A 15,192-nucleotide genomic window follows, 5' to 3' on the forward strand; every position below is an offset into this window, starting at 1 on the left:
TCTAATGTTTGTAGAGATGTGATGAATGAAAGAGGAGTCTGGAGTAAACTGTCTAATGAAGGGTTAATAAGTTCTAACAGCTTTATTAATGGCCAATAAACGATTCACTGAAGCTTAACGGATCGGCTGTAAACCGTCGATAACAAGTTTAGAGCTGAAACAGTAAAACTACTTCTAAACCACGAGCTGTTTGTTTGAGCGTCCTCACTGAGGGGAAGTCCTGTCACTTTAAATGAGTTCAGTCATTAATAACATAATTAAATATCAATCCTGCAGGTTTAAAGGTTAATAAAGTCATTCATACATATTATAAAATGTCCAATTGATCTAAACGGTTAAAACGACTGAAGGATGATTAATGATAATAATAGTGTGTTATAACTGATCTATAAAGGAAGTTATTCTCCGTTACTAAAGCTGTTATATATGTATATATATATGAATATACATGTGTGTATATATACGTGTTATAACTGATCTATAAAGGAAGTTCTGTTATTAAAGCTGTTATATACACACATATATATATGTATATGTGTATATATACGTGTTATAACTGATCTATAAAGGAAGCTGTTATTACAGCTGTTAGTTGCATCGTTCTCAGAGAGCGATATCTTGTCCATAAGGAGGGAACCCGGTGAAGAATCCGTTAACTGAATCTTTATCTTCTTGTGACGAGTTTCAGCAGAAGAGTTCTCCTTCCTGTTTCACTTCTAAATGTCCGAATATTTACCGAACTTTAAACCGTTAGATACACAGACGTGAGTCCGTTCAGCTTTACACTCATTTCTGTTTTCCAGCAGGTTTTTATTTTTATTTGTTTTACTTTTAATCCTCATCTGATTTCAAGCTGTTGTGTTTAAAACATGTGATCAGATTTATTGGTTATTGGTATTTAAACTACACAAAACTCTGTTTCTCTTATTCTACAAGTCTGTAAATAAACTAACAGCAAAGAGAACTTCACTTTGATGTAGTTACATGTAATTCTAAATGAATTAAAAGGTTTAATTACGGCCGAGTGTTTTTCCTTCTTCACCAAAACAACAGTTTAATAAAAACATTAATATTTAATAACAAAATCCCAAGAAATACATTTAAAAATAAATTAACGTCTGATTACGACTCGTCTCTCAGGTTCGATCCTTCTGTTCACTGCAGAGATTATTGTTATTATTATTATCATTATCTTCATCTTGTATGGAAGCCCGAAGATGTCAGGAAAATAAGATAGAGGAAATGATAAACATGAAAATACTTACAAGTTTTATAGTCTTGTCTCGAGTCAACATGTTGACTCATATTAAGTCTTAAATATGAAATATAAAGTGCAACATGTTGACCGAGTGCCTTTAAAAAGTCTAAATGTACTCACGTCATAGTTTTGTCCTGAATCAATATTTTGAGTTACTAAGTCAAATAATGTTGATTTCATTAACATTCGTCTTCGCTCATATTTATGACTTAAACCTACAACAATGTAAACCTTTTTATTTAAACTAATTATTTAGCGAGTTACATTTACGATGGACTCTTCTGGGCTTCTGTACTTTTTAAAACCTGCTGCGGGAACAAAACTGAGGAGTGAAACCAGACAAAGTGACCTGAAAGCACACGTTGGACTGAGACCACGTACCTGTGCTCGTGAGACCTGGTGAGACCTGAGGAGTCCTCAGGAGACCTGGTGAGACCTCTTAAACTGAATAATAAAAGTGTTGTTTTTTTCTCTAATCATTAAAACTTTCCGATCATGCATCACTCTGTTTCCGGGGGCGTCGCCGGTACTTCCTGTTGTCGTCCGGTGTTTTTAAAACGCGTCTGTTGAAGCTTGTATTTAATTTGTCATGATGTCGAATTATCAGTAAAAACTAAATCCAACTCAGTCTGCTGTCGACTCGTTTGTTTGTTGTTGTTTACTCAAGTTCAAATGACGTCATCAGGAGATTATCACACATTTATAACATAATTTCAAACAAAAAAAACCGTTTTATATGTTATTGATGTTATTATTTATTACTTCAAGATGATTTCTTAAGATGTACAAAAGTATTAGTGCAAGTAATAATCTATGAAAGTATTAGTAATATATATCATATAATAATATATCACATAATAATATTCAGTATAATATAAAACACACACACATATATCTATATATATATATATATATATATATATATATAGATATATATATATATATATATATCATGTCTCAGCAGGTGCTTCATGTCCCTCACTCCCTAACTGTCCGTGCTGGATCTGTCCCCGTTGTTTTAAAAAGCTAAATAAGTTATTAGCATGACGTCATCCAGCTAGCCAAACCTGTCTGGTGTTCAGCTGGTGGAGAAGCTTCATGTGCTGCTTCCCTTTGCTGCTAGTCTGCTGTCTGGTTGTGAGGTCAGGCTGATCTGATATCAGCTCTTTGGCCTGAAGGTTCTCCTCAAAGTTCTCCTCTCAAACGATCGCTTCCGGTTTCAACTTCCGGTTTCAACTTCCGGTTCAGGCGAGGATCGCTTCCGGTTGAAACTCGTTCAACCGGAATCGAGGAAATGACAAATGACAAATAGGGATGTACCCTAGGGCCCAGGGTACATCCCAAGTCTCTTAATTGTCATTTCCTCAACTTCCGGTTCTCGCTCGAACCGGAAGTTGGCGGCCGTCGCAAAGCTGTCATTTAGCTCTGAGGAGGGAGGATGGAGGAGGGATCTCCTCGGACCCACGAGAACAGACTTCCAGGAAGTGTTTTAACGGCCGACACGCCCCCTCATTGTTCATCAGTCATGTGATTGGACGCTGCAGCCGATCGGACTGATGAGATTTTGTTCAACATGTAAACACTGAAGACGGATCACAGATTAAACTCAAGCTTTATATTTGATTCGTTTTCTGATTCAACATCTGGTTTAAATAAATGTTCATTGTAGACTGAACAACAAAAGGACCACAAACAACTCTCTGCATTTATTAAAGATTTGTGTTTTCATGATCTGATGTTTCCCTCAATAACTTTATTATGAATATATATATATATATATATACACACATATATATATACACATATATATACAACAAAAGGACATTTTATGACAAATATTCTATAACTTTTGTGATTTATTTGATGTTAGTTGATTAGTTGATGATTGATTTTAATTATTGACATCATTTTTAAGCATGAATTCAGTTTTCCGGCTTCTAAAATTAGTATTTGTTGTTCTTTTACACTTTTTATGATAATAAAATGAATATCTTTGGTCTTTAACAATAAAAATAAACTTTTAAAGACTTTAACTAGACCAGTGTTTTTCAACCTTTTCTGAGCCGCGGCACATTTTTTACATTAAAAAGATCCCGTGGCACACCAACAACCAACAACGTTACAAAATGACATATTTTAGCATAATACAGCAGATATGCAGGGGAGTCAAACTCAATCCCAGGGAGGGACTACGTTGAGGGCCAAATAGAGTCACCGTGTAATAAACAGGATAGAAGGGATATTGGACAAAGTGCAAAAAGAATACATGTTGAGGTAGGCTGCATTATTTTATGCATATGTACCAGAGCCAGATGTTTGGCATCTTCTCTTGGCTGCCAGTTCATTAATATCTGGGGTTAGGTTCTGTGGAAACCCTCAAGATGGAGTGAAGGTGCATCAGTGAGACTGTGTGGGTTTGTGTTCCTCTTCATCACAGAGAACAGCTGCTCACACAGGTATGTGCTTCCAAACATGCAGAGCGTTTGAGCAGCATGTAGGCGGAGTTAAGGCATCGTTTCAGGGTGAAGCTTGTAAACTGTGCAGCGCCCTCAGAGTCACACTTTACCTTGAGTGTCATTACACTGGAGGTCTATCAGCTCCACAGGTGCTCTTTACACCTCAACTGCAAACGGATTGCTGAGCAGTTCAGATTTACATTTCTGAGCTGCAAAGTCGGCAAATCGCAGAGCGAACTCTGTGCCAAGTGCACCCAGTTTATCAGCAACATGCTGTCAGGAACACAGCGGTGGACTTTTACTGCATCACACATGTCTGTGATCACACGTCCCTGAAGCTGCAGGTTTAGAGCAGTGAGATGCTTCGTTATGTTGCACATAAAGCCAGCTCACATCACCACTTCTCGTCCCGGAGCTCTGTGGTGTGGCGGGCCCGTTATGATAAACATGATATTTTCTGGCGGGCCGTTGTACCGAGGGCCGGATATATGCTGACAATTGAATGACAAGTCTCTCAATGTGTTGATCCTTATAGGCTTTTCATCTGGGTTATCTTGTCCAGGGCCCAGTTCAGAGTTTTTCCTTTTCAAATATTTCACCATCGCTGTTCGTCTTGTCATCGCAACTTCTCCCGCGCGTCATTTCATTCTACTGTCCTACATGAACACGTCATTACTGCGCTACCTACTGCCCCCCACTGGCATGGAAGAGCATGTATTACTTAGCCAGACACTATATTGCAGCTCAGACGCTCAACAATGGCAAAGTATTTGCAACAACGAAATAATATTTTATTGGACTCATTAAGTGAAATTGGACATTTTCCCACAGCACAGCTGATGATCTCTCACGGTACACTGGTGTGCTGCGGCACAGCGGTTGAAAATCACTGAACTAGAGAAACTGTGATCGGCATGTTTCAATATTTTATCTGCAAAATGACAGAAAATTGTGAGAAATGTTAAGATTTAGCTTAAAGAACAGAAAGATATATAATAAAAGTATTTATATATATATAAATACTTTTATTATATAAACACACGTGAGAACCATGTTTCATGTTTATTGAATGAGTTTCATGCTGTTTAGTACGAACACTTGACTTCTTAAAACTTCAGCAAAACAAACAACTTGAGCTGAAAGATTTGACCTGAGGAGGAGGAGGAGGAGGAAGAGGAGGAGGAAGAGGAGGAGGAGGAAGAGGAAGAGGAAGAGGAAGAGGAAGAGGAGGAGGAGGAGACGGAGACAACAGTTAAGTGAAACTTGTTCATCTTTATTTATGAAACATATTTAAAGAAAAAACATTTGGTTGAAAACTTTGTTCTGGTTTTCTCTGTTAGCAGGAAGTGAATTTTATTATTACTTTTATTATTATTACCAAAAAATAAGATTTATTCCTCAAAATGACCCCAAAAACTCTTTCCTGATTATGACGATCTCATAATTAAAAGATTTGTGTCTCAGAATAATAAGAAAATATAACATAATTACATAAATACGTTTTATATTCAAGTCAAATATCTTTGTGTGAATTAATTATTTAAAATATCTCGTAATCACAAAAAGTTTCTCATAATTATGAGGAAAAACATTTAATAACCAGAACTTTATCTTAAGACAAATTTTTAATCTTATTATGAAATGAAAATGTATTACTTTTAAAAACCTGTCCGATGTAATTCTGACTAAAATAATTATAATTTCATAATTAAAAAGATTTTTACCATCAAATTACGATTTCAATTAATTGAAAATGTCTCATAATTATGAGCAAATGTCTTGTTTTTACCAGATTTACCAAAACGAGAGACCAGTCGTACAATTTAACACATGAATTACATTTAATCTAGTTTAAGGTGATTTAATTAAATGTATTTATTATGAGACCATTAACACAACTTTAGAAATCACACTGAACTTCAAAATGTTTTCATGTCGGTTGTTTTTTTCTTGTTTGTCTCATCGTTAGCGACGTTAGCATCGTTAGCATCGTTTCTCCTTTAAGACAACATGGAGCCTCCTGCTGCTTTAATGGATTTAGTGTTAAATATTTCCTACTAACTAAAGTTAAAAACAGGAATCGTTCACAAAAGACAGAAAACACATTTTCATTCAGGATAAATGCACTTTAAGACTTTCTCACATAGAAATTGTTGAACGTGTTCGAAGCTGATGAAGAAGGAAAGAAGGCAATGAAAGGTTTTTAGTAGCAGGGACGAGTTTCAACAAACAAAAAGCTTTTCCTCTCCAGAGTTCTCCCGCCTTTTTATTTAAACAAAGAAATAAGAGATGAAACATCTGGAGATACTTCTGCACTTTGAATTTGAAAAAAATCTATTTAGCTATCATAAATGTTTCTTATTATCAAACGTGACTTTAATTAACTTGGAAATATAAATAAACATGATTCCCGTCTGGAGAGGAAGAACTTTTAATGTCTAAAAACTCGTCCCTGAAGGTCAAACGTCTGATATAAAAGCACTTTATAACCTCTTTGTTCCTCCGGTTGCATTGATAAGAGTTTGTACCTTCTGTACATCTCAAGGCATCTATTTCTTTTCTCACAGGAGAACGAACTCATTTACAGACGTACATATCCACAAATGACAAGAACAAGAAACAGTATTTGCTATTTAACTTACTTATTTGGTAAACTTTAGCTGCATCTTTGTCAAGCGCGGCGGGGTATAAAGTAGCGGGCTAACGTGGGCTAACTGTTGTATAAGAGCAGTGGGCTAACGGGTAGCAGACGGTAACATGATGCTGCTTTTACAATAACAGATCTGTGCTTCTCCTTCATTAGTGGTCAAAACACACAAAAACAAGTGTACAGATGTTAATGACGAAAACACCAAATACCGGCTTTATCCCAGCGAGAAGCTTTTATGAAATCTTTACAATTGTATGGTTAACGCTAACAGGTTGTTCCTTTTGTTCGTAGAAAATATAAAGTCAAACTAAAATCAAATGCATAAAATCTGAAAGTATAGTTAAAATAAGATATAACAGTAAATGGCTCAACCTTGATTTTTATTTTGAAGCTAGCTTGTTAGTGATCAAGTTTGTCACTAACTAGCTAGCTAGCTAGCTTGTCAATGCTCATCTCCACTCTTGTGCTTGTTAGCTACAAGCCTCAGCTCTTCTAATAAATTATAAAACATAGATCATAATTATTATCCTGGCAGAAGAAGATACATTACATTAGATTGTGGAGGAAAAAAATCAAGCTTGCGATGATTTTAGCTAAGTCATTGTCAAGCTAATGGCTAACAAGACCAGTCTGAGAATACTGATTGAATGATGTTAGAATAATATATTTTATCGTTGCTGCTAAAGACTGTAAATAGTACAAAAGTCACTGCTCTTATACAACAGTTAGCTAGCTAGTTAGCTAGTAGGTAGCATTAAACTTTCAGTAAAAAATAGTTTTAATCAAATCCACGAGGCTCTGTTGTTCATTAACCATTAGCATGACAATGACTCAGTTAAATTATTGCTAGCCAAGTATGTTTTTCTGTTATTTTTCCAGTCTAATGTAATACTATACATTATTTTTATTTCCGTGCAGATGTGAGCAGATTGTAGAAAACGTTGAAGTTTATGTGACTTATGTGAGTTATTGCTAACAAGCTGTAACAAAGGTTTTTTTTGTCGTTTTTGGTCATTTTGGCTAATTTTAATAGAATTGTAGTTATAAATGTGGAGTAATTGTCTCGCTAATTAACCTGCTGGCTAGCTAACTAGCTTCTGTTCTTTTACGTCTTATACGTTTGTAGCTGAAGTTGTATTTACAGTAAAGGAACAACCAGGTAGCTTGTTGCTAACTAATCTAACAGTTAAGGTAGCACTAGCTAATGTCTTGAATCCTCTAAAACGTACATTTTTAATCTAAAGAGCAATTTCAAGTACACAAAAAATACTTGATCTCACTTCTCGAAGGAAAAAAAACCTCAGTATTGTTATGTAAAAACAATATGTTCGTACACAGGTGTAATGAACTGGGATAAAGCCGTTGAAAGTGTTACCAACATTAGTCACAACATCATTATAAGTGTTTAAAGTACAAACAAGACAACATTTCCTCGTCAATACTGAGAAAAAAAAGTTTTAGTCGACTGTTATATTTAAAAAAAACATTCACATATTCAGGAAACTGAGCTCATGAAGAAAAATAGAACATTTAGAGTCTCAAGCTCTCAATCAGCCGCTTCTCCTGATTGGCCGGAGTTAATGACAGGAATGTATCTCTAAAGGGCCAATCAGGGAGGAAATCATTAAATATGCAGATATCAGTCATTCAGCTCAGAGTTGAACACAGATATCCAGTTACTGGAATGTCTTCTTGCATAAATCTGTTGCAAAGGAGCCATTTTGATTGAAGAGAAGTCAGTCGAGTAGTGTTGAGTGTGTGCGTCCATGTAAATGATCCTTTGATTCAACGCTGTAGAGTTTGTTTGTTGTCGTGAACTGAAACTCAACAACAAAATCAAGCAAAAGTTTCTTCTGAAATTCAACTCGGACCTTTTCTAAAACTGAATCTACACACATACAAAAAATAAAGGAAATTGAAATTATTCAGAGAAAAAACATGCCGATTAAATAAACTGAGTTGACACAATATTTTTTTTTGCTTTTTCACCAGACACCCGTCACGCTGGAAAAGTTTCGTGAAAATTATAATCCTGATTTTAAAAGTCTTAAAATATCATAAAATGTAAGAAGGCTGCACAATAAGTCTTTTCAAGATAGAAACAGGTCCATTACATCTCAACTTCACATGAAAACAATGCAGATAAATTCAAACCACATTGCTTTTGACAAAAAACATCGTTCTCGTACAAAAAACAAACTTGTTTTTGGATTCCAAAACGTTGACGGCATGCTAACGCTACGTTAGCTGCTTTTATCATCACGCGGACGTTTAGCAAGTAGTGTTAAAGTGAGCCAACAAATCTGCCTCAACGACATCAAACAAGCTAATTAGCCGATCCATCGTAAAAAAAATTCAAATGATTCATGTTTGTATAAGTGTTTTTAAAAAGGTACAATAAGTTGTTGCCTACATGCAGCCCGAAGAAACGGGTATTAGCATTTAGCACACCAATGTTAGCATGCACGCTCACAGTTAGCAAGTTGACGTGCTAATACTTAGCATGCTTAAAGTACAGCTGAGGCTAACGGGGGATTCAGTTTGTTGGTTTCTCGTCATGAACTTCTATTGGAGAAATCTAACGTTTGGCCTCTAGGTGGCGCTGAGACGATCAACAAGGAAACTATATTCTAAATATTTCCTATCCTTCGAGTCTTTTGCAGGAATTAGCTTTTAAGATAAACTCAAATGTCTTCGGAGACAGTTGTGATGAATGTCTGGTGAAAAACTTCAAGGAATTCTACGGGAAGATGAACTCTCAAAGAAAACACTAAGTTCACGATGGAACCGACTGTCAAACGGATTTCCTTCTGTTTTCTTCTCCATCGTACGTTGTTTTTTTATTGAAATATTCAAGCTGCTGTCAAACTTAAATCACATTTATTGGAATTTTAAGATATACATTTAGTGGTATAGATGCTTTTCAGAGGATAAGATAACTATTGATTTTCACTAGCAGTAAACGTTTTCAGACCGTTACCGTGTAATTATGGGATGAGTTCTCCGGTTTCTGGCATTTTTAAAATGCTTTTAACTGAGAGAAGCAGCGTATTCTAGTTTTTATGAGCTTTTCTGTTAATTTCTGTTAATTTTCTTGTGAAAATGAACAGAATTTACTTCAATTTTAGGATTTCTTTTGTCTGATCAGCAGCTGAAAATTCAAATAAACTTTCACAAATGTGAAACTGTACCTTTCAAAGTTTAACTGGAGAAATGAATTCATCAATGATGAAGTTATGATCTGAAGGACAGCTGAGCTGGTTCACAATAACTTCGAGGGGAATCCAACAGAAGATTTATTTAATGCGTCTCAGGATGAACCAAACGTCTGTTTAGTGTTTCTGTCTTATGTTTCTTCACAGGAAAAAAGAACGACCTGGAAAAGTCCCAGACGCTGTACTTTCCCAGCTGCCCATGAACGTCACACACAACACATCAGAGATCAGCTGATCGTCTCATCAAATTCAAAACAAACTGGAAGAAGCTTCAGAGACCAAAGTCAGAGATCAGAAGAAGCTTTCTGAATCCAAACAAAGTTCAAACATCAGCGTCAGCCGTTGGTCACGTGATGCCGTTGGTCACGTGATGCCGTTGGTCACGTGATGCCGTTGGTCACGTGATGCCGTTGGTCACATGATGCCGTTGGTGACGTACTGGAAGGAGTCGTAGAGTTTGGTGGTGATGGACCTCATGGATCCGTCCACCAGCTGCTCCACCAGCACCTGCAGCTGCTCCTCCGTCAGAGACATGTGGAAACGCTCCTTCAGACCACGGATGGTGCTGGAGCCGTGGAAGCAGGGGAGGTGGGAACCTGGAGGAGGACAAGGAGGTCAGGAGGAGGACAAGGAGGTCAGGAGGAGGAGATGGAGGTCAGGAGGAAGACAAGGAGGTCAGGAGGAGGAGATGGAGGTCAGGAGGAAGACAAGGAGGTCAGGAGGAGGAGATGGAGGTCAGGAGGAGGACAAGGAGGTCAGGAGGAGGAGATGGAGGTCAGGAGGAAGACAAGGAGGTCAGGAGGAGGAGATGGAGGTCAGGAGGAGGACAAGGAGGTCAGGAGGAGGAGATGGAGGTCAGGAGGAGGAGATGGAGGTCAGGAGGAGGAGAAGGACATGCTATACTGTGACTTTTTTCGACATGCTCTTTAGCTGTTATAATGTAATCAAAGCATGATGAGAACTTGGTTTCTCCTCACGTTGGGTGCACCAGAGAAGCCCTGTGAGTGATTGAGAACGCTGTCCAGAGTCAAACAGCCCGGACCAGCAGAGAGCAGTGTGAACGTGACTCATCACTCCAATCTATAAGCATGCTCTTCACTGTGCTGCTTGGAAACCTTTCTGCTAGATGTTGCTACACTGATCGGCTGAAGACTGATTATTTGTTATCAATAAACTATTAGAAATATATGTTCTGTGTTTATTTTATGAAACCTTGCCGGGTAAATGTAGCAAAAGCCAAAAAGCCAATTAAGGCAGTGATAGATGTCGATTTAAATCAAATAAAACAATAAAAAAGTGACAGTATAGTATTTTATTATATACTACAATGAGTATCGTCCGTCTGTCACCTTGCTGCATGATCTCCACCATCTGAAGAACCTTCTCCATGTGTTTCCTGGCAGCGATGAGACCCTGAAGCATCAACATCTTGTAGTAGATAAACATGTCGCCGTCCAGACCGCCCATCACCTGAAACATCACCATCATCATCATCTTCATCATCACCATCATCACCATAATCAGACCCCGATAACACTGAGAAGACGTCACATTTACTCACATCCACAAACTCTGAGGTGAGTTTGAAGGCGGACGTCTCGAAGCCGAGGTTACGAGGAGAACTTGAGAGGATGAAGCCGAAGTCGATGTGGATGATGTGACCTTCAGAGTCCAGCAGGATGTTCCCGTTATGTCTGCACACATCAGTGAGATGTAAGAGAGAGCTACAGGACTGTTAGCCTAGCTTAGCACAAAGACTGTGTGTGTCTCACCTGTCTTTCACCTGCAGCAGGTAACAGATGAGACTGTATCCGGCGCAGCTCTGGACGAAGTTCCTCTGCGCGGTGAGGAAAGCTTCGGTGGTGAAGCTGCCGTGTTCCTGCAGGAAGTAGTCGAGCAGCGACAGCTGACTCTGTTTACGCACCTGAGGGAGGAAACCAAGCGACGCTTAGGATTAGTAAACGCAGAGGAGCATAAAGACTCAAGTACAGTACAAGTACCTCACATTGGTACTGAAGTACTCTGAGTACTTGTACTTGTTACCTGGTGCAGAGACACGGCGTTCAGCACTGGTTCGATCATCCCGCTGTCTGATGACATCACCAGTATCTTGTACGGTTTGATCCACAGAGGAACTCTCTCCTGCTGCCAGATGGACTGAAACACAACGAGGTCACCGATCAGCTGATCTATACATAATCTACATGATCGATACATAATCTACATGATCGATACATAATCTACATGATCGATACATAATCTACATGATCGATACATAATCTACATGATCGATACATAATCTACATGATCGATACATAATCGACATGATCTACATGATCGATACATAATCTACATAATCTACATGATCGATACATAATCTACATGATCGATACATAATCTACATGATCTACATGATCGATACATAATCTACATAATCTACATGATCGATACATAATCTACATGATCGATACATAATCTACATGATCGATACATAATCTACATGATTGATACATAATCTATACATAATCTACATAATCGATACATAATCTACATAATCTACATGATTGATACATAATCTATACATAATCTACATGATCGATACATGATCTACATAATCTACATAATCGATACATAATCTACATAATCTACATGATTGATACATAATCTATACATAATCGACATGCTCGATATATAATCTACATGATCTATACATAATCTACATGCTCGATACATAATCTACATGCTCGATACATAATCTACATGATCGATACATAATCTACATGATCGATACATAATCTACATGATCGATACATAATCTACATGATTGATACATAATCTATACATAATCTACATAATCGATACATAATCTACATAATCTACATGATTGATACATAATCTATACATAATCTACATGATCGATACATAATCTACATAATCTACATAATCTACATGATTGATACATAATCTCTACATAATCTACATGATTGATACATAATCTACATGATTGATACATAATCTATACATAATCGACATGCTCGATATATAATCTACATGCTCGATACATAATCTACATGCTCGATACATAATCTACATGATCTACATAATCTACATAATCGACATGATCGATACATAATCGACATGATCGATACATAATCGACATGATCGATACATAATCGACATGATCGATACATAATCGACATGATCGATACATAATCGACATGATCGATACATAATCGACATGATCGATACATAATCGACATGATCGATACATAATCGACATGATCGATACATAATCGACATGATCGATACATAATCGACATGATCGATACATAATCGACATGATCGATACATAATCGACACATAATCGACATGATCGATACATAATCGACATGATCGATACATAATCGACATGATCGATACATAATCGACATGATCGATACATAATCGACATGATCGATACATAATCGACATGATCGATACATAATCGACATGATCGATACATAATCGACATGATCGATACATAATCGACATGATCGATACATAATCTACATAATCTACATGATCGATACATAATCTACATGATCTATACATAATCTACATGATCTATACATAATCTACATAATCTACATGATCGATACATAATCTACATAATCTACATGATCTATACATAATCTACATGCTCTATACATAATCTACATGCTCTATACATAATCTACATGCTCGATACATAATCTACATGCTCGATACATAATCTACATGATCGATACATAATCTACATGATCTACATAATCTACATGATCTACATAATCTACATGATCGATACATAATCGACATGATCTATACATAATCGACATGATCGATACATAATCTACATGATCGATACATAATCTACATGATCGATACATAATCTACATGATCGATACATAATCTACATGATCGATACATAATCGACATGATCGATACATAATCTACATGATCGATACATAATCTACATGATCGATACATAATCTACATAATCTATACATAATCTACATGATCTATACATAATCTACATAATCTACATAATCGACACATAATCTACATGATCTACATAATCAACATGCTCGATACATAATCTACATAATCGATACATAATCTACATGATCGATACATAATCTACATGATCGATATATAATCTACATAATCTACATGCTCGATACATAATCTACATAATCTACATGCTCGATACATAATCTACATAATCTACATGATCGATACATAATCTACATGATCGATACAACTACAGGAACTGTGATTAAAGGTTGTTGTGCTTAAATGTTATGTTTTTATACTAAAATATATAGAATACAAAATAATCATTGTATCCACAAAATACCTAAAAACTGCAGATACAGCTCGTTTGATTATCATTTGAAGTTTCTTTCTGTCTGAGTACATTAATATTAATATACATAACATTTAAAGATGTACTACATTTAAGAAGATTTAAATGTAACTCAACCAACAAATCACATGAGTCAAATAATGAGATAACAGATACTGAGATCTGTTTAGCCGGCTAACCTTATGCTAAGCTAGCTCCCTTAAGCAGGAGTTTATCGTCTTATTTAATAAATAAACTGAATATAAGTCAAATGTCACTTCATTAAAATGAATATTCCTACAGAACCAACAAAAAGCCAGAATGCAGTAACTTCACAGTAAAAGTACAAATACTCTGTTTCATTTACTGCAAACTTAAACAGCTTTGACTTAAATTACACAATAATACGACATAATATTTTATATAGTGGAACAGAAGTCAGATAAAAGCTACAGGACAAATCCTTCATCTTCCAGAGGAAATACTTCCTGGTACTGTGTGATCCTGAAGTTGCAGTACTACTACTACTATTACTACTACTGCAGGTGAGTCAGTACCTGCAGCTGTCGGAGGACCTGATAGGCCAGCAGCTCTTGTCTCAGGTCGTCTCCACACTTCACGATGACGGACAGCAGCCGCCAGTTCAGCAGGTGACCGTATGGAGAACCTTCTCTGATCCTCCTGCAGGAAACACATGTTTATACATTTATATATGTATATATTTCTTTATTTATATATATTTATGCTATATCTATATATTAGTGCTGGACAACGATTCAAATTTTTAATCGCGATTAATCTCATTGTTATGCGCAAAGTTCAATAATGAATTCTAAAGTAGTGTATTGTGCACTTTTATTTTAAAGTACTGCTATATGAACTAAAGGTCAATAACATTTGGTTTAAACACTTTAAACACATCAGGTTCTTGTTAGCAGCAGTGTTCCCTTTACACAGCAGCAGTTATAACACAGTTATAATGATTCTGATCATAGATATTCAGCCGGTGTTCACAACTTTATCTTCATGTGTGTAAGAGATGCAATTTAAATATACTTCTTGAAAACTGCAAACCTATCTACTAGGGGTGGGGGAAAAAATCGATACAGCATAGTATCGCGATATTTTGCATGGCGATATTGTATCGATACACGGACGCCAAGTATCGATCTTTTATTATATAAACTATTTAAAAAAAAATAAAAAAATAATAATAATAATTTACTAGAAAAATCAAATCAATTGCTTTT

General features: G+C 36.4%; 1 protein-coding gene across 1 annotated transcript in view; it reads right to left on the bottom strand.

The window, feature by feature from the left end:
- Positions 1-7,803: 7,803 nt before the first annotated feature.
- LOC142931559 (phosphatidylinositol 4-kinase beta-like) overlaps positions 7,804-15,192 on the bottom strand; it is a 38,172-nt gene continuing 30,783 nt past the window's right edge. Inside the window, exons 9-14 of the mRNA XM_076075511.1 lie at positions 14,500-14,623; positions 11,623-11,736; positions 11,352-11,503; positions 11,141-11,273; positions 10,929-11,049; positions 7,804-10,175 (exon numbers count right to left, since the gene is read on the bottom strand). Of these exons, the coding sequence (XP_075931626.1) occupies positions 9,994-10,175; positions 10,929-11,049; positions 11,141-11,273; positions 11,352-11,503; positions 11,623-11,736; positions 14,500-14,623 (826 nt within the window). The 3' untranslated portion in view covers positions 7,804-9,993. The remainder of the gene's footprint in view (positions 10,176-10,928; positions 11,050-11,140; positions 11,274-11,351; positions 11,504-11,622; positions 11,737-14,499; positions 14,624-15,192) is intronic.

The sequence above is a fragment of the Anarhichas minor genome, unplaced genomic scaffold, assembly GCF_050575085.1.
Source record: "Anarhichas minor isolate MPS153535 unplaced genomic scaffold, ASM5057508v1 ptg000053l, whole genome shotgun sequence".
NCBI lineage: Eukaryota > Metazoa > Chordata > Actinopteri > Perciformes > Anarhichadidae > Anarhichas > Anarhichas minor.